The sequence below is a fragment of the Gobius niger genome (genome assembly GCF_951799975.1).
Source record: "Gobius niger genome assembly, chromosome: 21".
Lineage (NCBI taxonomy): Eukaryota > Metazoa > Chordata > Actinopteri > Gobiiformes > Gobiidae > Gobius > Gobius niger.
Window position 1 is genome coordinate 28,378,969 of NC_136872.1, and position 22,555 is coordinate 28,401,523.

General features: G+C 42.5%; 2 protein-coding genes across 2 annotated transcripts in view; one reads left to right on the forward strand and one right to left on the reverse strand.

Annotated features, from left to right (window-relative positions):
* Positions 1 to 1,605: 1,605 nt before the first annotated feature.
* On the reverse strand, positions 1,606 to 8,471 carry cyb5d1 (cytochrome b5 domain containing 1). The gene is made up of 5 exons (XM_079580444.1): positions 8,350 to 8,471; positions 4,580 to 4,700; positions 4,429 to 4,505; positions 4,022 to 4,240; positions 1,606 to 1,878 (listed from the first exon to the last, which is right to left on the reverse strand). Exons 2-5 carry the CDS (start codon positions 4,695 to 4,697, stop codon positions 1,648 to 1,650), a joined length of 645 nt encoding a protein of 214 aa, XP_079436570.1. The 5' UTR covers positions 4,698 to 4,700; positions 8,350 to 8,471; the 3' UTR covers positions 1,606 to 1,647.
* A 1,298-nt stretch (positions 8,472 to 9,769) lies between these two features.
* The window catches only part of plod3 (procollagen-lysine, 2-oxoglutarate 5-dioxygenase 3), a 30,974-nt gene continuing 18,188 nt past the window's right edge, over positions 9,770 to 22,555 (forward strand). Inside the window, exons 1-9 of the mRNA XM_079580464.1 lie at positions 9,770 to 9,987; positions 13,244 to 13,335; positions 13,551 to 13,687; positions 14,344 to 14,507; positions 16,525 to 16,637; positions 18,567 to 18,630; positions 18,740 to 18,837; positions 21,426 to 21,527; positions 21,634 to 21,765. Of these exons, the coding sequence (XP_079436590.1) occupies positions 9,879 to 9,987; positions 13,244 to 13,335; positions 13,551 to 13,687; positions 14,344 to 14,507; positions 16,525 to 16,637; positions 18,567 to 18,630; positions 18,740 to 18,837; positions 21,426 to 21,527; positions 21,634 to 21,765 (1,011 nt within the window). The 5' untranslated portion in view covers positions 9,770 to 9,878. The remainder of the gene's footprint in view (positions 9,988 to 13,243; positions 13,336 to 13,550; positions 13,688 to 14,343; positions 14,508 to 16,524; positions 16,638 to 18,566; positions 18,631 to 18,739; positions 18,838 to 21,425; positions 21,528 to 21,633; positions 21,766 to 22,555) is intronic.

Consider the following 22,555-nt stretch of genomic DNA (forward strand, 5'->3'; position numbering starts at 1 on the left):
CCAGTTTAATATATTGGGATAACTTTTAAAGTTCTACTTCTCGAGATTATTTCCCACCCAAAACTAGCTTGTTCCGATAAACGCTCTAGGAGATAGATTTTGTACGAAGTGAAAAATAGAGGCAGATTCCCGCTTTGCCGCGTCCTCGCAATGTTAAAGAAAAACGCCATTATTTTGAAATAAAAAATGTGGAAATAGTCAAAAGTTTCGTGGGATCGGGTTTGAATTTTGGGCCAAAATCTGGGACTTTTCGTCGATGTTCGCTGGGTGAAAATCAGAAAGACATGAGACAGAAAGGATTAATAAAGTCTATGGTATCGGGAAGCACCAAGAGCCTTTCTCCTCCTTATGGCCAGTCTTCAACTGGTTTAATTCTCATTATGAATGATACAGACTGGTTTTATTCTCATTATGAATGATGCAGACTGGTTTTATTCTCATTATGAATGATACAGACTGGTTTTATTCTCATTATGAATGATACAGACTGGTTTTATTCTCATTATGAATGATACAGACTGGTTTTATTCTCATTATGAATGATACAGACTGGTTTTATTCTCATTATGAATGATGCAGACTGGTTTTATTCTCATTATGAATGATACAGACTGGTTTTATTCTCATTATGAATGATACAGACTGGTTTTATTCTCATTATGAATGATACAGACTGGTTTTATTCTCATTATGAATGATACAGACTGGTTTTATTGTCATTATGATGCAGACTGGTTTTATTGTCATTATGAATGATACAGGCTGGTTTTATTCTCATTATGAATGATACAGACTGGTTTTATTGTCATTATGATACAGACTGGTTTTATTCTCATTATGAATGATTCAGACTGGTTTTATTCTCATTATGAATGATTCAGACTGGTTTTATTCTCATTATGAATGATACAGACTGGTTTTATTGTCATTATGATACAGACTGGTTTTATTCTCATTATGAATGATGCAGACTGGTTTTATTCTCATTATGAATGATTCAGACTGGTTTTATTCTCATTATGAATGATACAGACTGGTTTTATTCTCATTATGAATGATTCAGACTGGTTTTATTCTCATTATGAATGATGCAGACTGGTTTTATTCTCATTATAAATGATGCAGACTGGTTTTATTCTCATTATGAATGATGCAGACTGGTTTTATTGTCATTATGATGCAGACTGGTTTTATTCTCATTATGAATGATGCAGACTGGTTTTATTCTCATTATGAATGATGCAGACTGGTTTTATTCTCATTATGAATGATGCAGACTGGTGGCCTCGCTTGTCATCACCGAGTATAGAGTGAATGAATAATGCACCACATTGTAAAGCGACTTTGAGCGTCTGGAAAAGCGCCACAGTATATCAGACTAATGCATTATTGTTATTATTATTTTCGTCTTGCTAATGTTGCTATTTTGACGGTTTTTTCAAGAAGCTTTCGATTTGGGTAAAGCCAAACAGGAGAAAATGGCTGGGTTAGGCGGGGGTTACATTTGTCCAAAATGTTCAAATACACGTTTGACTGCGTTGTTATGTCTCCAGTCTGTCAGATCTGCTTTATTGTGTTGGCTTTAAACACACCTCCTGTCGGAGCCGCCCCGGGGCAGGCTGCGGCCCGGTGGCGCTCAGCCCTCGCTCAGCCCTCGCTCAGGTCGTCGTTGAAGTGCAGCAGGAGGGCGGGGCTGAAGAGGTCGCGGTCCAGGCCCAGGTCGCTCAGCTCCAGGTCGTCGTCGTGGAGACCGTTCTCCTCCAGCGTGCGGCTCATGTCCAGCTCCGCCCCCGCGTGCTTCCAGGTGTAGCTGTGGGCGTGGCTATTGTAGGACAGGTACCGCCCCAGGATCTCCTCCAGGGTCTCCTCGCTGCACACCTGAGATCATACGAGCGATGGTGATGTCGTCACACTGCTTTAGCCCTGCTTTAGCCCTGCTTTAGCCCTGGTTTAGCCTGGTTTAGCCCTGCTTTAGCCCTGCTTTAGCCCTGGTTTAGCCTGGTTTAGCCCTGCTTTAGCCCTGCTTTAGCCCTGGTTTAGCCTGGTTTAGCCCTGCTTTAGCCCTGCTTTAGCCCTGGTTTAGCCCTGGTTTAGCCCTGGTTTAGCCCTGCTTTAGTCCTGCTTTAGCCCTGGTTTAGTCCTGGTTTAGTCCTGCTTTAGCCCTGGTTTAGTCCTGGTTTAGCCCTGGTTTAGTCCTGGTTTAGCCCTGCTTTAGCCCTGGTTTAGTCCTGGTTTAGTCCTGCTTTAGCCCTGGTTTAGTCCTGGTTTAGCCCTGGTTTAGTCCTGGTTTAGCCCTGCTTTAGCCCTGGTTTAGCCTGGTTTAGCCCTGCTTTAGCCCTGCTTTAGCCCTGGTTTAGCCCTGGTTTAGCCCTGGTTTAGCCCTGCTTTAGTCCTGCTTTAGCCCTGGTTTAGTCCTGGTTTAGTCCTGCTTTAGCCCTGGTTTAGTCCTGGTTTAGCCCTGGTTTAGTCCTGGTTTAGCCCTGCTTTAGCCCTGCTTTAGCCCTGGTTTAGCCCTGGTTTAGCCCTGGTTTAGCCCTGCTTTAGCCCTGGTTTAGCCCTGGTTTAGCCCTGCTTTAGCCCTGGTTTAGCCCTGCTTTAGTCCTGGTTTAGTCCTGGTTTAGCCCTGCTTTAGTCCTGGTTTAGTCCTGGTTTAGCCCTGGTTTAGGCCTGGTTTAGTCCTGGTTTAGCCCTGCTTTAGCCCTGGTTTAGCCCTGCTTTAGTCCTGGTTTAGTCCTGGTTTAGCCCTGCTTTAGTCCTGGTTTAGTCCTGGTTTAGCCCTGGTTTAGTCCTGGTTTAGACCTGGTTTAGACCTGGTTTAGCCCTGGTTTAGCCCTGGTTTAGCCCTGGTTTAGCCCTGGTTTAGCCCTGCTTTAGCCCTGGTTTAGCCCTGGTTTAGCCCTGGTTTAGCCCTGGTTTAGCCCTGGTTTAGCCCAGTTTAGCCCTGGTTTAGCCCTGGTTTAGCCCTGGTTTAGTCCTGGTTTAGCCCTGGTTTAGCCCTGGTTTAGCCTGGTTTAGCCCTGCTTTAGCCCCGCTTTAGCCCTGGTTTAGCCCGCTTTAGCCCTGCTTTAGCCCGCTTTACCTCCAGACTCTGCTCCTGGCTCGTCAGCGTGTTGATGACTCTGATGGAGCGTGTTTTAGCCCTGGTTTAGCCTGGTTTAGCCTGGTTTAGCCCTGGTTTAGCCCTGGTTTAGTCCTGCTTTAGCCCTGGTTTAGCCCTGGTTTAGCCCAGTTTAGCCCTGGTTTAGCCCTGGTTTAGCCCTGGTTTAGTCCTGGTTTAGCCTGGTTTAGCCCAGTTTAGCCCGCTTTAGCCCAGTTAAGCCCGCTTTAGTCCTGGTTTAGTCCTGCTTTAGCCCTGGTTTAGCCCTGGTTTAGCCCTGGTTTAGCCCTGGTTTAGCCCTGGTTTAGCCCTGGTTTAGCCCTGCTTTAGTCCCGGTTTAGCCCTGGTTTAGCCCTGGTTTAGCCCTGGTTTAGCCCTGGTTTAGCCCTGGTTTAGCCCCGGTTTAGCCCCGGTTTAGCCCTGCTTTAGTCCCGGTTTAGCCCCGGTTTAGCCCTGGTTTAGCCCTGGTTTAGCCCTGGTTTAGCCCTGGTTTAGCCCTGGTTTAGCCCTGGTTTAGCCCTGGTTTAGCCCTGGTTTAGCCCGCTTTAGCCCTGCTTTAGCCCTGGTTTAGCCCCGGTTTAGCCCCGGTTTAGCCCTGGTTTAGCCCTGGTTTAGCCCTGGTTTAGCCCTGGTTTAGCCCTGGTTTAGCCCTGCTTTAGCCCTGGTTTAGCCCTGGTTTAGCCCCTGGTTTAGCCTGGTTTAGCCCAGTTTAGCCTGCTTTAGCCCGCTTTAGCCCTGGTTTAGCCCCTGGTTTAGCCTGGTTTAGCCCTGCTTTAGCCCTGGTTTAGCCCTGGTTTAGCCCCTGGTTTAGCCTGGTTTAGCCCAGTTTAGCCTGCTTTAGCCCTGCTTTAGCCCTGGTTTAGCCTGCTTTAGCCTGCTTTAGCCCTGGTTTAGCCCGCTTTAGCCCGCTTTAGCCCGCTTTACCTCCAGACTCTGCTCCTGGCTCGTCAGCGTGTTGATGACTCTGATGAAGCGTGTTTTCTGGGACAACAGGCCGATGTTGTAGCGTGAGTCTCTCCACCAGGGGGCGCTGAGCTCACAGGCCCAGTCTGAGCGGGGGCCTGGGGGGGGCACGTGCAGGAAGCGCCCCCTGGGGGTGTAGTAGCGCCGGCACTGGGTCAGCGGGTCGATGAAGCGCAGCACCTGCAGCACAGACTGTCTTACCCCTGAACCAGGTCGGCTTTACCCAAATCTGACGCCTCCGCTCCAGGCAAGAAGCTTTTAGATTTGGGTAAAGCTGAACTGAAGAGAATGTGCTTGGTTCAGGAGGAAGCTGCACATGAACAGGAGCACATTTAAAAGCTAAGAACCTCCAGACTGTTGACACTCACGTCTTTGGTGTCGGGGTGGAACCAGCCGCTGATGTCCTTCCCGGCGCTCTCCAGCAGGGGGAGCAGCAGAGCGTCTCCTGAGGGAACAGGTGAGGCAGGCGTGACAGGGCTGAACCTGGAGATAAACTGGAGATAAACTGTTCAGTCCTGCCTTTGTGCCTTTGAGCCAGCGGCGTCAGGTCCAGCACGCGGCCCAGGAGGGACACCCACAGGTCCTCCGCCGTGTTGTGAACCCCCACCTCCGCCGGCGTGAAGAACCTCGGCCTCATCACCTGCAGAGACACAGGGGGTTACACATCTGGACATGTTTGACCTGTCCCTCACTGGGGGAGGTCCGCAAACCCTTTATATAATGACATTTTTAATAAAGTTTGTCCAATAACTGATCATTTATTTTATCGTGTGATCATAAGGAGGCGGAGTCTATAGGGCGTTTTCACCGACATCACTTCCTGTTCAGAAGCGCCGCCATGATGGAGACACAGCTCACGCCACTGAACCACGGATCATCCATTTTCAGATCAGACCCTAAACTTGTCACAGTTGTACAACGAGAGACTGAATGCAAGAGAAAAACAACATTTCATGAACAAACTGAAGTTCACTGGGGATGAACATCCATAAGGAATGAAAACCAATGCCAGTTTGTTCAAGGCTGATCTCACAATCTCGCCTCATTTTCTCATCAACATTTCATATCCCGCTCTTTATATGAAAGTGACTTAACATAGTTTTTGGGTAAATTTCCCCCCTCTAACTCGGCCATGTTGGAATGACCCATAATCGTCTCCTTTCTTTAGGTAAATGTTCTACTTTACCCTTCTCTGGGTAAACAGTAACTCTGTCACGCCACAGTATTCCCCCCTTTTGCTGTTTCAGACTTGGCGACACTGTTTGTAATATGATAATAATATATTATTATAATATTAACTATAATAGTATTATTGTATTGGTTTGAGGTGAGCACATGGGTGAGAACACTCTGTCGATTCCCTCACAGTTTTAATTGCAGTCATGTTTTCTGTGACTGAAATGACTCAAACTGAAGTAAAAGTGGATGAAACTGTGACTAAATCACTGCAGTATTTGTCGAGTCGTTATTTGACAAACTTGATTTAAAACTGTCATGTCATTAAATACAGTGTTGGGCAAGTTACTTAAAAAAGGTAATATATTCTATATTAGTGATTACAGCTTTAAAACTGTACTATGTCTGTATTACATATGACTGTTGCAAACATGTAGCTGAGTTACACTTTGACTTACTTTTGGTGAAATATAATAATATAAAGACACATTTTTGTTGTTTTTTTTGTCACACTTTTACAATTTTTTTGTCAAAATGTGACAAAAAATAATAAAAAATATTTTTTGTCACATTTTTATTATTTTTTGTCACATTTTTATTTATTTTTTTGTCACATTTTTAACATTTTTTCGTCAAATTTTTATTTATTTATTGTCACATTTTTATTATTTTTTTGTCACATTTTTATTTTATTTTTTTGTCACATTTTTATCTATTTTTTGTCACATTTTTATTTATTTTTTGTCACATTTTTAATATTTTTTTGTCACATTTTTATTTATTTATTGTCACATTTTTATTTATTTATTGTCACATTTTTATTTATTTTTTGTCACATTTTTATTTATTTTTGTCACATTTTTAATATTTTTTGTCACATTTTTAATATTTTTTGTCACATTTTTGTTATTTTTTATCACATTTTTATTTTATTTTTTTGTCACATTTTTATTTATTTTTTGTCACATTTTTATTTTATTTTTTTGTCACATTTTTATTACTTTGTCACATTTTTCTTTTATTTTTTTGTCACATTTTTATTTATTTTTTGTCACATTTTTATTTATTTTTTGTCACATTTTTATTTATTTTTTGTCACATTTTTATTTTATTTTTTGTCACATTTTTATTATTTTTTGTCACATTTTTATTTATTTTTTTGTCACATTTTTATTTATTTTTTTGTCACATTTTTAGTTATTTTTTGTCACATTTTTATTTTATTTTATTGTCACATTTTTATTATTTTTTGTCACATTTTTATTTATTTTTTGTCACATTTTTATTTATTTTTTGTCACATTTTTAATATTTTTTTGTCACATTTTTATTTTATTTTTTTGTCACATTTTTATTTATTTTTGTCACATCTTTAATATTTTTTTTATCACATTTTTATTATTTTTTGTCACATTTTTATTTATTTTTTGTCACATTTTTAATATTTTTTTGTCACATTTTTATTTTATTTTTTTTGTCACATTTTTATTATTTTTTGTCACATTTTTATTTATTTTTTGTCACATTTTTATTTATTTTTTGTCACATTTTTAATATTTTTTTGTCACATTTTTATTTTATTTTTTTGTCACATTTTTATTTTATTTTTTTTGTCACATTTTTATTATTTTTTGTCACATTTTTATTTATTTTTTGTCACATTTTTATTTATTTTTTGTCACATTTTTATTTATTTTTTTGTCACATTTTTATTTATTTTTGTCACATTTTTATTTATTTTTTGTCACATTTTTAATATTTTTTTGTCACATTTTTATTTTATTTTTTTGTCACATTTTTATTTATTTTTGTCACATTTTTAATATTTTTTTGTCACATTTTTATTTTATTTTTTTGTCACATTTTTATTTATTTTTGTCACATCTTTAATATTTTTTTATCACATTTTTATTATTTTTTGTCACATTTTTATTTATTTTTTGTCACATTTTTAATATTTTTTTGTCACATTTTTATTTTATTTTTTGTCACATTTTTAATATTTTTTGTCACATTTTTATTTATTTTTTTGTCACATTTTTATTTATTTTTGTCACATTTTTGTTATTTTTTATCACATTTTTATTACTTTGTCACATTTTTATTATTTTTTTGTCACATTTTTATTCATTTTTTTGTCAAATTTTTAAATTTTTTCATCACATTTTTATTTTATTTTTTTGTCACATTTTTATTTATTTTTTGTCACATTTTTATTGTTTTTTGTCACATTTTTATTTTATTTTTTTGTCACATTTTTGTTTGTTTTTTTGTCACATTTTTATTATTTTTTGTCACATTTTTAATATTTTTTGTCACATTTTTGTTTGTTTTTTTGTCACATTTTTATTCATTTTTTGTCACATTTTTATTTATTTTTTGTCACATTTTTATTATTTTTTGTCACATTTTTATTTTATTTTATTTATTTTTTGTCACATTTTTATTATTTTTTGTCACATTTTTATTTTTATTTATTTATTTTTTGTCACATTTTTGCCACTTCTTTTTTTCCCCACACTTTTCCCACTAAGCTTTTACATTTGGGTAAAACCAAACTGGAGAGAAAGAGTTCTGTTCAGGTGGGAGGTGAGAGAGTAACTACACGTAACTGCAGATCTTTCACACCAACTTAACTTGGTGCATTTTATTCGAAAATTTAAATGACTATAATATTCCCGTATTTTGTTAAAGTAATATGTAATAGTCCTCAGTTACTGAATAAAGTAATGTAACTCGATACTGTAATACTTTACCCCCAACACTGATCATAAATGGCTAAATAAACCTGACAGCCTTAAGCTTTTCCTAACCTTAACCTGAATTATTTTCCTGTTAATAAATTTAAGTCATTTCCAACTGACTTCAGACTCACTTTAGATTTAGTTTTAAGGAGTTGACCGAAATATCTGCTGATTTTAGGTACATTTTTAGCCTCATTAACCGCTTTTACTTCTGCTTTAGTCTCACTTCAGTCACAGAAACATGACTTTGATTAAAAGGACGGGATTATATTTGCGGAGCTAACGTTAAATGGAGTCTGACCGACACAAAAACAAGAGTCTCTCGGTTTAACGGCGGTAAAACGACTTAAACCTGATATAAAACCTTTACCTCAGCGGTTATTGATGTCTCCTCTTTAAGTGTCGTGAGTTTTCTTCCTAAAACAGAGGAAGAAAAGCCTAAAAACTCGGAGTAAACTCGAAATAAATCTCCGTTAGCTTCAGCCGGCGGGAGTCTCGCGCGCCTGTTAGCTCGTTTCCATGGAGACGGAGGGAGCGGCGGCACGTGACGGGAGTTTTAGTCATTTTATTTCTTAATTTAATTTTTAACGTTTTAAATTATTTAGTTTTGTGTCTATTTTCAAGTATTTAATGATACCTATCATTACCATTTTATTTTATTTATTTATCTTTTTTTTTACGTTACGTTTTTTACGATTTTTTTTACGTTTTAAGTTACGATTTGAAAAAGTAGCGCGTTTGTAATAATATATTCTTAAAAATAATATATTCTTAATATATTTCTTATATTCTTCAGCCGGCGGGAGTCTCGCGCGCCTGTTTGCTGGTTTCCATGGAGACGGAGGGAGCGGCACGTGACGGGAGTTTTAGTCATTTTATTTCTTGATTTAATTTTTACCGTTTTAATTTATTTAGTTTTGTGTCTATTTTCAAGTATTTAATGACACTTATCTTTACCATTTTATTTAATTTATTTATCTTTTTTTAACGTTACGTTTTTTACGATTTTTTTTACGTTTTAAGTTACGATTTGAAAAAGTAGCGCGTTTGTAATAATATATTCTTTTAAAAGTACACACCTGTCTCAGGCTTCTTTTTTTTATTTTTTTTTTATTTTTTTATTACAATTAAATATATACATTATGTAGTTATACACATTATACATTCGTAAACATTCACATCCGTTTCGTTTTTCTTAAGTATATGACATATTTGACAAAAGTAATATTCCTGCGCGAGACGGTTTATGACGTGGCAGCGGCTTCTTCGACTTTTCCTGAACTTTCGATAGAACTTTCTGCACATTCCCAGCCATCAGCGCGTGCTTCTCCCTGATTGGCCGCGGACCCCGTCACTCAGCCCGTCCGCGCCTCTGATTGGCCGCCGCTCCCCCTCGGGCTGGTGCGTGTTTCCGTCGCGGTGGAGCTGCGGAGCGGAGCCGCCGCAGATTCAGAACCGAGGGTTAACCTCTTAATCCCCGCCTTAACCGAGCGCATTTCCTACAGTTCGGCTTTACCCAAATCTAAAAAAAATACCATCAATACTGCGACCAGGGCGAGGGTGAAAACGCTTCAAAAATGTGACAAAAATGAGCGAGAAAATGGTAATGAAGTCACAATCATCTTTTGTAGGTCTTAGCTTTCAAATGAGGGCTCCAGTCCAGAAATGTTTAGATTTTAGATTTGGGTAAAGCCGAACTGTAGAAAATGCTTACTGTATTTGCATTTGTGAACGTATCATTTGTATTCTTGTGCCGTGTGCGCGCGGGCCGGTGCGCGCGGGCCTGTGCGCGCGGGCTCCGGGCCGCGGGTCTGCGCGAGCCTGTGTTGTTGTATCCGCCGCACATTCTTCCAGACTCTTCTTCATCCCCGGGACGCTGCGCTGTGCTCGGGCTCAGACATGCCTCGTCCTCGCCTCCTCCTGGTCCTCCGGCTCCTCCCGGGTCTCCTGGTTCTCCTCCCGGGCCTCGGCTCCACGGAGGCCCAGCAGCAGCGGAAGATCTCCCCGGGTAAGGCCGCTTCAGGAGCGCCTCTGCTCGGACACACGGAGCTCCTCCTGCCGCTACAGCAAACCCGGATCTTTCACTCTTTTCTGGCTAAACTCGCACATTTACCGCGTTTTCAGCTGTTTATTATTCATGTTCATCTTTGTAGAGAGTGAAGCATTCCCGTTTATCTTTGTAGAGAGTGAAATATCACGTTAGTGTTTAAAGCCGCGGTGATTCAGATGTAGCGGTTTGGATGTTTCTGCCTGAATTCCATTCAACTTTTATCAGAAGTAACGAGTCTGGACAGGCCGCTCACCCGAAAACTCACCCACAACTAACCCCGAAACACCGGGTACAGACCGGGGAAACTCACCCCGAAACACCGGGTACAGACCGGGGAAACTCACCCACAACTAACCCCGAAACACCGGGTACAGACCGGGGAAACTCACCCACAACTAACCCCGAAACACCGGGTACAGACCGGGGAAACTCACCCACAACTAACCCCGAAACACCGGGTACAGACCGAGGAAACTCACCCCGAAACACCAGGTACAGACCGGGGAAACTAACCCCGAAACACCAGGTACAGACCGGGGAAACTCACCCACAACTAACCCCGAAACACCGGGTACAGACCGGGGAAACTCACCCACAACTAACCCCGAAACACCGGGTACAGACCGAGGAAACTCACCCCGAAACACTGGGTACAGACCGAGGAAACTAACCCCGAAACACCGGGTACAGACCGAGGAAACTAACCCCGAAACACCGGGTACAGACCGAGGAAACTAACCCCGAAACACCAGGTACAGACCGAGGAAACTAACCCCGAAACACCGGGTACAGACCGAGGAAACTAACCCCGAAACACCAGGTACAGACCGAGGAAACTAACCCCGAAACACCAGGTACAGACCGAGGAAACTAACCCCGAAACACCGGGTACAGACCGAGGAAACTAACCCCGAAACACTGGGTACAGACCGGGGAAACTAACCCCGAAACACCAGGTACAGACCGGGGAAACTCACCCACAACTAACCCCGAAACACCAGGTACAGACCGGGGAAACTCACCCACAACTAACCCCGAAACACTGGGTACAGACCGGGGAAACTCACCCCGAAACACCAGGTACAGACCGAGGAAACTAACCCCGAAACACTGGGTACAGACCGGGGAAACTCACCCCGAAACACCAGGTACAGACCGAGGAAACTAACCCCGAAACACCGGGTACAGACCGGGGAAACTCACCCACAACTAACCCCGAAACACCAGGTACAGACCGGGGAAACTAACCCCGAAACACCAGGTACAGACCGGGGTACAGGCCGGGTACAGAGCGGGGAAACTAGCCCAGAAACACCTACACTAACCCAGGAGAACCTGCCCCCGGGTTAAGTGTCGCTCCCAGGCCGACTGACCCACTTTAGCTCCAGGTCATTGTTAAAGCTGAAACTCGATCGTCCAGAGTTTCCTTTCAGGGAAGAGTTTCTGTAACTGTGACGTCACTGCAGGTAAAACACAGGTCACTATGAACCCATTAAAGACGAGCTCAGGGCTAAACCGGGGCTAAACCGGGGCTAAACCGGAGCTAAAGCAGGGCTAAACTGGGGCTAAACCGGGGCTAAACTGGGGCTAAACTAGGGCTAAACCAAGGCTAAACCGGGGCTAAAGCAGGGTTAAACCGGGGCTACACTAGGGCTAAACTAGGGCTAAACTGGGGCTAAACTGGGGCTAAACTGGGGCTAAACTGGGGCTAAACTAGAGCTACACTCGGGCTAAACTAGAGCTACACTAGGGCTAAACCAGGGCTAAACTAGAGCTACACTAGGGCTAAACCAGGGCTAAACTAGAGCTACACTAGGGCTAAACCAGGGCTAAACTAGAGCTACACTAGGGCTAAACCAGGGCTAAACTAGAGCTACACTAGGGCTAAACCAGGGCTAAACTAGAGCTAAACTAGAGTTAAACCGGGGCTAAACTGGGGCTAAACTAGAGCTACACTAGGGCTAAACCAGGGCTAAACTAGAGCTACACTAGGGCTAAACCAGGGCTAAACTAGAGCTAAACTAGAGTTAAACCGGGGCTAAACCAGGGCTAAACTAGAGCTACACTAGGGCTAAACCAGGGCTAAACTAGAGCTACACTAGGGCTAAACCAGGGCTAAACTAGAGCTACACTAGGGCTAAACCAGGGCTAAACTAGAGCTAAACTAGAGTTAAACCGGGGCTAAACTGGGGCTAAACCGGGGCTATACCAGGTCTAAACTAGAGCTACATTAGGGCTAAACCGGGGCTAAACTAGAGCTAAACTAGAGTTAAACCGGGGCTAAACTAGAGCTAAACTAGGGCTAAACTAGGGCTAAACCGGGGCTAAACTAGAGCTACACTAGGGCTAAACCGTGGCTAAACTAGAGCTAAACTAGAGCTAAACTAGAGCTAAACTAGGGCTAAACCGGGGCTAAACTAGAGCTAAACTAGAGTTAAACCGGGGCTAAACTAGAGCTAAACTAGAGCTAAACTAGGGCTAAACTAGGGCTAAACCGGGGCTAAACTAGAGCTACACTAGGGCTAAACCGTGGCTAAACTAGAGCTACACTAGGGCTAAACTAGAGCTAAACTAGGGCTAAACCGGGGCTAAACTAGGGCTAAACCGGGGCTAAACCGGGGCTAAACTATTACTACACTTGGGCTAAAGTAGGATTTGGGAGCGTGCAGTAGCAGCTGCAGTGGTAGTAGTATTTGTTGAGTATTTGTTGAGTATTTGTTGCAGTATTTCTGTAGTGACATCAGTGTTAAGTAAACAGCCCTAAACTTCCCCCTCTCAGCTGTTCAAACCTCACACTCTCCAAACAAAGAGCAGTTTAAGGCCTGGGATTCCACAGATGGACAACAGGGAGTACTTTATTCTCCTAAATAACAAACCTGAAGATAACAGGGCAGTTTCATACAGTTTAATACAGTTTAATACAGTTTCATACAGTTTCATACAGTTTCATACAGTTTAATGCAGTTTAATGCAGTTTCATACAGTTTCATACAGTTTCATACAGTTTAATACAGTTTAATGCAGTTTCATACAGTTTCATACAGTTTAATGCAGTTTAATACAGTTTAATACAGTTTAATGGGCTGAATATTCCAGTTTAATGGGCTGAATATTCCAGTCCTATAATACGGAAACTGTGAGGCCTGATTTAACTCATAAAAGTAAAGGCAGATTTCTGTAACGTTTGTAAATAATGTTGTTGTTTTTGTTGTAGAGGATCTGCTGGTGATCACCGCGGCAACAGAGGAAACCGACGGGTTCAGGCGCTTCATGAAGACGGCGGCGCATTTTAACTACACTGTAAAGGTGCGTTCAGGTGTGATGTGTTGTTTTCCTCGTGGTGCGTTCAGGTGTGATGTGTTGTATTCCTCGTGGTGCGTTCAGGTGTGATGTGTTGTTTTCCCCGTGGTGCGTTCAGGTGTGATGTGTTGTTTTCCACGTGGTGCGTTCAGGTGTGATGTGTTGTTTTCCCCGTGGTGCGTTCAGGGGCTGATGTGTTATTTTCCCTGTGGTGCGTTCAGGTGCTGGGTCTGGGGGAGGAGTGGAAAGGGGGAGACGTGGCTAAGACGGTGGGAGGAGGACAGAAGGTGAGGTGGCTGAAGAAGGAGCTGCTGCGGCACAAAGACGACCAGAACAAGGTGGTTCTGTTCGTGGACAGGTGAGACTCCAGTTCTGCTCCTTTTTTACTACCAATATTTTCCAACCATTTTTTTCCAATTTATTTTTATTTTTTCCTCATTTTTAATTATGTCCTTTTTTTTTTTTTTCTTCAAATTTTTTTCCTCTTTTTTGCTAAACTATTTCCCCCCCATTTTTTCCGTTTTATTTTTTCCTCAATTTTTACTTTTTTTTTTACCCTTTTTTTTTCCTTAATTTTGTCTTAATTTTTTTTTTCTATTTTTCCCCATTTCTTTTTATTTTTTCCTCAATTTTTACTTTTTTAACCCTTTTGTTTCTCAATTTTGTCCCATTTTTATTTATTTTTATTTTTTACCCAATTCTTTTATTTTTTACCCTTTTTTCCTTAATTTTGTCCCATTTTTGTTTATTTTTATTGATTTATTTTTCCTCTTTTTTGCTAAACTATTTTCCCACCATTTTTTCCCATTTATTTTTTACTCAATATTTACTTTTATTTTACCCTTTTGTTTCTCAATTTTGTCCCAATTTTTATTTTGTTTTATTTTTATTTTTTTCCTCTTTTTTGCTAAACAATTTTCCCCCATGTATTTTTATTTTTACCTCAATATTTATTTATTTTTCTCTTTTTGCTAAACTGTCCCCCTCTCCTCCCACATGCACCATGTGCTTCAGTTACGACGTGATCTTCGCGTCGGGGCCGGAGGAGCTCCTGCAGAAGTTCCATCGTGTGGGACATAAGCTTCTCTTCTCCGCTGAGGGCTTCTGTTGGCCCGACCAGAGACTGGCCTCCAAATACCCCGTGGTGCATTCTGGGAAACGCTACCTGAACTCTGGAGGTGAGTGATGCGGGAGGCGCCGGGTCTGAGGAGGTTCATGCTAATGCTAGTGTTAATGCTAATGCTAATAATAATCCTAATGTTAATGCTAGGGATAATTATAATGTTAATAATAATCTTAATGTTTATGCTAGTGCTAATTATAATGTTAATAATAATCTTAATGTTTATGCTAGTGCTCATTATAATGTTAATAATAATCTTCATGTTAATGCTAGTGCTAATTATAATGTTGATAATAATCTTAATGTTTATGCTAGTGCTAATTATAATGTTAATAATAATCTTAATGTTAATGCTAATAATAATCTTAATGTTTATGCTAGTGCTCATTATAATGTTAATAATAATCTTAATGTTTATGCTAGTGCTAATTATAATGTTAATAATAATCTTAATGTTAATGCTAATAATAATCTTAATGTTTATGCTAGTGCTAATTATAATGTTAATAATAATCTTAATGTTTATGCTAGTGCTAATTATAATGTTAATAATAATCTTAATGTTAATGCTAGTGCTAATTATAATGTTAATAATAATCTTAATGTTTATGCTAGTGCTAATTATAATGTTAATAATAATCTTAATGTTAATGCTAATAATAATCTTAATGTTTATGCTAGTGCTAATTATAATGTTAATAATAATCTTAATGTTTATGCTAGTGCTAATTATAATGCTAATAATAATCTTAATGTTTATGCTAGTGCTAATTATAATGTTAATAATAATATTAATGTTAATGCTAGTGCTAATTATAATGTTAATAACAATCTTAATGTTTATGCTAGTGCTAATTATAATGTTAATAATAATCTTAATGTTTATGCTAGTGCTAATTATAATGCTAATAATAATCTTAATGTTTATGCTAGTGCTAATTATAATGTTAATAATAATCTTAATGTTTATGCTAGTGCTAATTATAATGCTAATAATAATCTTAATGTTTATGCTAGTGCTAATTATAATGCTAATAATAATCTTAATGTTTATGCTAGTGCTAATTATAATGTTAATAATAATCTTAATGTTTATGCTAGTGCTAATTATAATGCTAATAATAATCTTAATGTTTATGCTAGTGCTAATTATAATGTTAATAATAATCTTAATGTTTATGCTAGTGCTAATTATAATGCTAATAATAATCTTAATGTTAATGCTAGTGCTAATTATAATGTTAATAATAATCTTAATGTTTATGCTAGTGCTAATTATAATGCTAATAATAATCTTAATGTTTATGCTAGTGCTAATTATAATGCTAATAATAATCTTAATGTTAATGCTAGTGCTAATTATAATGTTAATAATAATCTTAATGTTTATGCTAGTGCTAATTATAATGCTAATAATAATCTTCATGTTTATGCTAGTGCTAATTATAATGCTAATAATAATCTTAATGTTTATGCTAGTGCTAATTATAATGCTAATAATAATCTTAATGTTTATGCTAGTGCTAATTATAATGCTAATAATAATCTTCATGTCTATGCTAGTGCTAATTATAATGTTAATAATAATCTTAATGTTTATGCTAGTGCTAATTATAATGCTAATAATAATCTTAATGTTTATGCTAGTGCTAATTATAATGCTAATAATAATCTTAATGTTTATGCTAGTGCTAATTATAATGCTAATAATAATCTTAATGTTTATGCTAATTATAATGATAATGATAATTTTAATGTTAATGAGCATTAGCATTAGCATTAACATTAAAATGCAAACGCTAATGCAAATGATAATAATACTAATGCTAATCTTAATGCTAATGTAAATACTAATGTAAATGCTTGTTAATGCTAATGTAGATGCTAATGCAAATATTAATGCTAATGTTAATGCCAATGATAATCTTAATGTCTATGTTAGTGCTAATTATAATGCTAATGATAATGTGAATGCTAATGCTAATGTTAATGCTAATGTAAATGTTGATGCTTATGTGAATGCTAATGTTTATGTTAATGCTAATGTTGATGCTAATGCTAATGCGTGGTAGGGTTCATGGGCTTCGCTCCGGAGATGGCAGCGCTCGTCCAACAGTGGAAATACAAAGACAACGACGACGACCAGCTTTTCTACACTCGCATTTACCTGGACAAGGCTCAGAGGGTGAGGCCCGTCGACCCCTGACCCCGCCCAGGACCGTCTAACCCCTGACCCCGCCCACGACCGTCTGACCCCTGACCCCGCCCAGGACCGTCTGACCCCGCCCAGGACCGTCTGACCCCGCCCAGGACCGTCTGACCCCTGACCCCGCCCACGACCGTCTGACCCCTGACCCCGCCCACGACCGTCTGACCCCTGACCCCGCCCACGACCGTCTAACCCCTGACCCCGCCCACGACCGTCTGACCTCTGACCCCGCTCAGGACCGTCTGACCCCTGACCCCGCCCAGGACCGTCTGACCCCTGACCCCGCCCACGACCGTCTGACCCCTGACCCCGCCCACGACCGTCTGACCTCTGACCCCGCTCAGGACCGTCTGACCCCTGACCCCGCCCAGGACCGTCTGACCCCTGACCCCGCCCACGACCGTCTGACCTCTGACCCCGCTCAGGACCGTCTGACCCCTGACCCCGCCCAGGACCGTCTGACCCCTGACCCCGCCCACGACCGTCTGACCCCGCCCAGGACCGTCTGACCCCGCCCACGACCGTCTGACCCCGCCCACGACCGTCTGACCCCTGACCCCGCCCACGACCGTCTGACCCCTGACCCCGCCCACGACCGTCTGACCCCTGACCCCGCCCACGACCGTCTGACCCCTGACCCCGCCCAGGACCGTCTGACCCCTGACCCCGCCCAGGCCCGTCTGACCCCTGACCCCGCCCACGACCGTCTGACCCCTGACCCCGCCTACGACCGTCTGACCCCGCCCAGGCCCGTCTGACCCCTGACCCCGCCCAGGACCGTCTGACCCCTGACCCCGCCTACGACCGTCTGACCCCGCCCAGGACCGTCTGACCCCTGACCCCGCCTACGACCGTCTGACCCCTGACCCCGCCCAGGACCGTCTGACCCCTGACCCCGCCTACGACCGTCTGACCCCGCCCAGGACCGTCTGACCCCTGACCCCGCCCACGACTGTCTGACCCCGCCCACGACCGTCTGACCCCACCCACGACCGTCTGACCCCGCCCACGACCGCCTGACCCCTGACCCCGCCTACGACCGTCTGACCCCGCCCAGGACCGTCTGACCCCTGACCCCGCCTACGACCGTCTGACCCCTGACCCCGCCCAGGACCGTCTGACCCCTGACCCCGCCTACGACCGTCTGACCCCGCCCAGGACCGTCTGACCCCTGACCCCGCCCACGACTGTCTGACCCCGCCCACGACCGTCTGACCCCACCCACGACTGTCTGACCCCGCCCACGACCGCCTGACCCCTGACCCCGCCTACGACCGTCTGACCCCTCACCCGGCCCAGGACCGTCTGACCCCTGACCCCGCCCAGGACCGTCTGACCCCGCCCACGACCGTCTGACCCCGCCCACGACCGTCTGACCCCGCCCACGACCGTCTGACCCCGCCCACGACCGTCTGACCCCGCCCAGGGCTGTCTGACCCCTGACCCCGCCCACGACCGTCTGACCTCTGACCCCGCCCAGGACCGTCTGACCCCTGACCCCGCCCACGACCGTCTGACCCCTGACCCCGCCTACAACCGTCTGACCCCTGACCCCGCCCAGGACCGTCTGACCCCGCCCAGGACCGTCTGACCCCTGACCCCGCCCACGACCGTCTGACCCCGCCCACGACCGTCTGACCCCGCCCACGACCGTCTGACCCCTGACCCCGCCTACAACCGTCTGACCCCTGACCCCGCCCAGGACCGTCTGACCCCGCCCACGACCGTCTGACCCCACCCAGGACCGTCTGACCCCTGACCCCGCCCAGGACCGTCTGACCCCTGACCCCGCCCAGGACCGTCTGACCCCTGACCCCTGACCCCGCCCAGGACCGTCTGACCCCTGACCCGGCCCAGGACCATCTGACCCGCCTTAACCGGCTTTAATGTACCATCTGTTTTCAGACCAAGTACAACATGACCCTGGACCATCGCTCCAGGATCTTCCAGAACCTCAACGGAGCCGTGGGTGAGTCCAAGCACTGACCCGGTGTGACCCGGTGTGACCCGGTCTGACCCGGTCTGTCCCGGTCTGACCCGGTCTGACCCGGTCTGACCCTGTGGTTCCTCTGCTGCAGACGAGGTGGTGCTGAAGTTTGAACGAGCCAAAGTCAGAGCCAGAAATGTGGCCTACGACACTTTACCTGTGATTATCCACGGAAACGGCCCCACCAAGGTCTGTAACTAACCACCAAGGTCTGTAACTAACCACCAAGGTCTGTAACCTTCTTTTTTCCATTTTCTTTTTTACCCCATGTTTACTCTTTTTCAAATTTCTCCTTTTTTTGTATTTTGCTTAAAAAATAATTTCTGGTTATTTTTTGTCTCATTTTGTTTTTGCCACTTCTTTGTCCAAGTTTTTTTTTTTTCATCATTTTGCGTAATTTTTTTTTTTTACTGCTTATTTTTGTGTCTTTTTTAAAATTTTGTTTTGTAATTTTCTATTTCATTTTTTCATTTTTGTCTTTTTAATTTAAATGTTTGTTTTTTTAGAATTCACACATTTTTTCAAGATACGTTTCTCTTTCCCCCCAGACTCACGTTTAGTTTAACAGAATCTGAATCTGGATTTATTTTGGTCACATTAAAAACCTCTGATTTACTGAAGCTCCTGTCTCTACAATCACAGTTACTCACACCTTTAGTTACTCTCCTGTCTCTACAATCACAGTTACTCACACCTTTAGTTACTCTCCTGTCTCTACAATCACAGTTACTCACACCTTTAGTTACTCTCCTGTCTCTACAATCACAGTTACTCACACCTTTAGTTACTCTCCTGTCTCTACAATCACAGTTACTCACACCTTTAGTTACTCTCCTGTCTCTACAATCACAGTTACTCACACCTTTAGTTACTCTCCTGTCTCTACAATCAGTTACTCACACCTTTAGTTACTCTCCTGTCTCTACAATCAGTTACTCACACCTTTAGTTACTCTCCTGTCTCTACAATCACAGTTACTCACACCTTTAGTTACTCTCCTGTCTCTACAATCACAGTTACTCACACCTTTAGTTACTCTCCTGTCTCTACAATCACAGTTACCCACACCTTTAGTTATTCTCCTGTCTCTACAATCACAGTTACTCACACCTTTAGTTACTCTCCTGTCTCTACAATCACAGTTACTCACACCTTTAGTTACTCTCCTGTCTCTACAATCACAGTTACTCACACCTTTAGTTACTCTCCTGTCTCTACAATCACAGTTACCCACACCTTTAGTTATTCTCCTGTCTCTACAATCACAGTTACTCACACCTTTAGTTACTCTCCTGTCTCTACAATCACAGTTACCCACACCTTTAGTTACTCTCCTGTCTCTACAATCACAGTTACTCACACCTTTAGTTATTCTCCTGTCTCTACAATCACAGTTACTCACACCTTTAGTTACTCTCCTGTCTCTACAATCACAGTTACTCACAGCTTTAGTTATTCTCCTGTCTCTACAATCACAGTTACTCACACCTTTAGTTACTCTCCTGTCTCTACAATCACAGTTACTCACACCTTTAGTTACTCTCCTGTCTCTACAATCACAGTTACTCACACCTTTAGTTATTCTCCTGTCTCTACAATCACAGTTACCCACACCTTTAGTTATTCTCCTGTCTCTACAATCACAGTTACTCACACCTTTAGTTATTCTCCTGTCTCTACAATCACAGTTACTCACACCTTTAGTTATTCTCCTGTCTCTACAATCACAGTTACCCACACCTTTAGTTACTCTCCTGTCTCTACAATCACAGTTACCCACACCTTTAGTTACTCTCCTGTCTCTACAATCACAGTTACTCACACCTTTAGTTACTCTCCTGTCTCTACAATCACAGTTACTCACACCTTTAGTTACTCTCCCGTCTCTACAATCACAGTTACTCACACCTTTAGTTACTCTCCTGTCTCTACAATCACAGTTACTCACCCACACCTTTAGTTACTCTCCTGTCTCTACAATCACAGTTACCCACACCTTTAGTTACTCTCCTGTCTCTACAATCACAGTTACTCACACCTTTAGTTACTCTCCTGTCTCTACAATCACAGTTACTCACACCTTTAGTTATTCTCCTGTCTCTACAATCACAGTTACCCACACCTTTAGTTACTCTCCTGTCTCTACAATCACAGTTACTCACACCTTTAGTTATTCTCCTGTCTCTACAATCACAGTTACTCACACCTTTAGTTATTCTCCTGTCTCTACAATCACAGTTACCCACACCTTTAGTTACTCTCCTGTCTCTACAATCACAGTTACTCACACCTTTAGTTACTCTCCTGTCTCTACAATCACAGTTACCCACACCTTTAGTTACTCTCCTGTCTCTACAATCACAGTTACTCACACCTTTAGTTACTCTCCTGTCTCTACAATCACAGTTACTCACACCTTTAGTTACTCTCCTGTCTCTACAATCACAGTTACTCACACCTTTAGTTACTCTCCTGTCTCTACAATCACAGTTACTCACACCTTTAGTTACTCTCCTGTCTCTACAATCACAGTTACTCACACCTTTAGTTACTCTCCTGTCTCTACAATCACAGTTACTCACACCTTTAGTTATTCTCCTGTCTCTACAATCACAGTTACTCACCCACACCTTTAGTTACTCTCCTGTCTCTACAATCACAGTTACTCACACCTTTAGTTTAGTTGCTTTCATGTCTCTCGTGTCTCTACAGTTGTAGTTGAACTCCCTTCGGTGATAGTTGTTATTCTCCTGTCTCTCGTGTGTCTCTCCTTGTAGTTGCAGTTGAATTACTTGGGTAATTACGTCCCGGCCTCCTGGACGTACGAGGGCGGCTGTGGAGGCTGTGACGACGACCTGCTGCTCCTGGACGATGTGTCGGTGAGGGATGTTTGTGCAGATGTTTGTGCAGGTGTTTGTGCAGGTGTTTGTGCAGATGTTTGTGCAGGTGTTTGTGCTGATGTTTGTGCTGATGTCTCTGTCTCAGGACGAACAGCTCCCCCTGGTGTACGTGGCCGTGTTCATCCTGAAGCCGACTCCCTTCATTGAGGAGTTCCTGGACCGTCTGACCTCCATGAACTACCCGGCGTCACGGATGAGGCTCTTCATCCATAACAGTGTAAGACTTTAGCCCTACACTACACTAACCCTACACTACCTCTAACCCTACACTACACTAACCCTACACTACACTAACCCTACACTACACTAACCCTACACTACACTAACCCTACACTGTCTCTAACCCTACACTGTCTCTAACCCTACACTACCTCTAACCCTACACTGTCTCTAACCCTACACTGTCTCTAACCCTACACTGTCTCTAACCCTACACTACCTCTAACCCTACACTACACTAACCCTACACTGTCTCTAACCCTACACTCTCTCTAACCCTACACTACACTAACCCTACACTACACTAACCCTACACTGTCTCTAACCCTACACTACACTAACCCTACACTGTCTCTAACCCTACACTATCTCTAACCCTACACTACACTAACCCTACACTACACTAACCCTACACTACACTAACCCTACACTGTCTCTAACCCTACACTGTCTCTAACCCTACACTACCTCTAACCCTACACTACACTAACCCTACACTGTCTCTAACCCTACACTATCTCTAACCCTACACTACACTAACCCTACACTACACTAACCCTACACTACACTAACCCTACACTGTCTCTAACCCTACACTGTCTCTAACCCTACACTATCTCTAACCCTACACTACACTAACCCTACACTACACTAACCCTACACTACACTAACCCTACACTACACTAACCCTACACTGTCTCTAACCCTACACTGTCTCTAACCCTACACTACCTCTAACCCTACACTATCTCTAACCCTACACTGTCTCTAACCCTACACTGTCTCTA

Bases quoted from the DNA above. Each gene is read 5' to 3' on its own strand.
- cyb5d1 (XM_079580444.1), bottom strand. From the start codon at position 4,697: ATGAGGCCGAGGTTCTTCACGCCGGCGGAGGTGGGGGTTCACAACACG. The intron at 4,506-4,579 runs GCAGGACTGAAC...CTGTTCCCTCAG, and splicing joins GCTGGCTCAAAGGCACAAAG to GAGACGCTCTGCTGCTCCCC. The intron at 1,879-4,021 runs GTAAAGCGGGCT...GTATGATCTCAG, and splicing joins GCCAGGAGCAGAGTCTGGAG to GTGTGCAGCGAGGAGACCCT.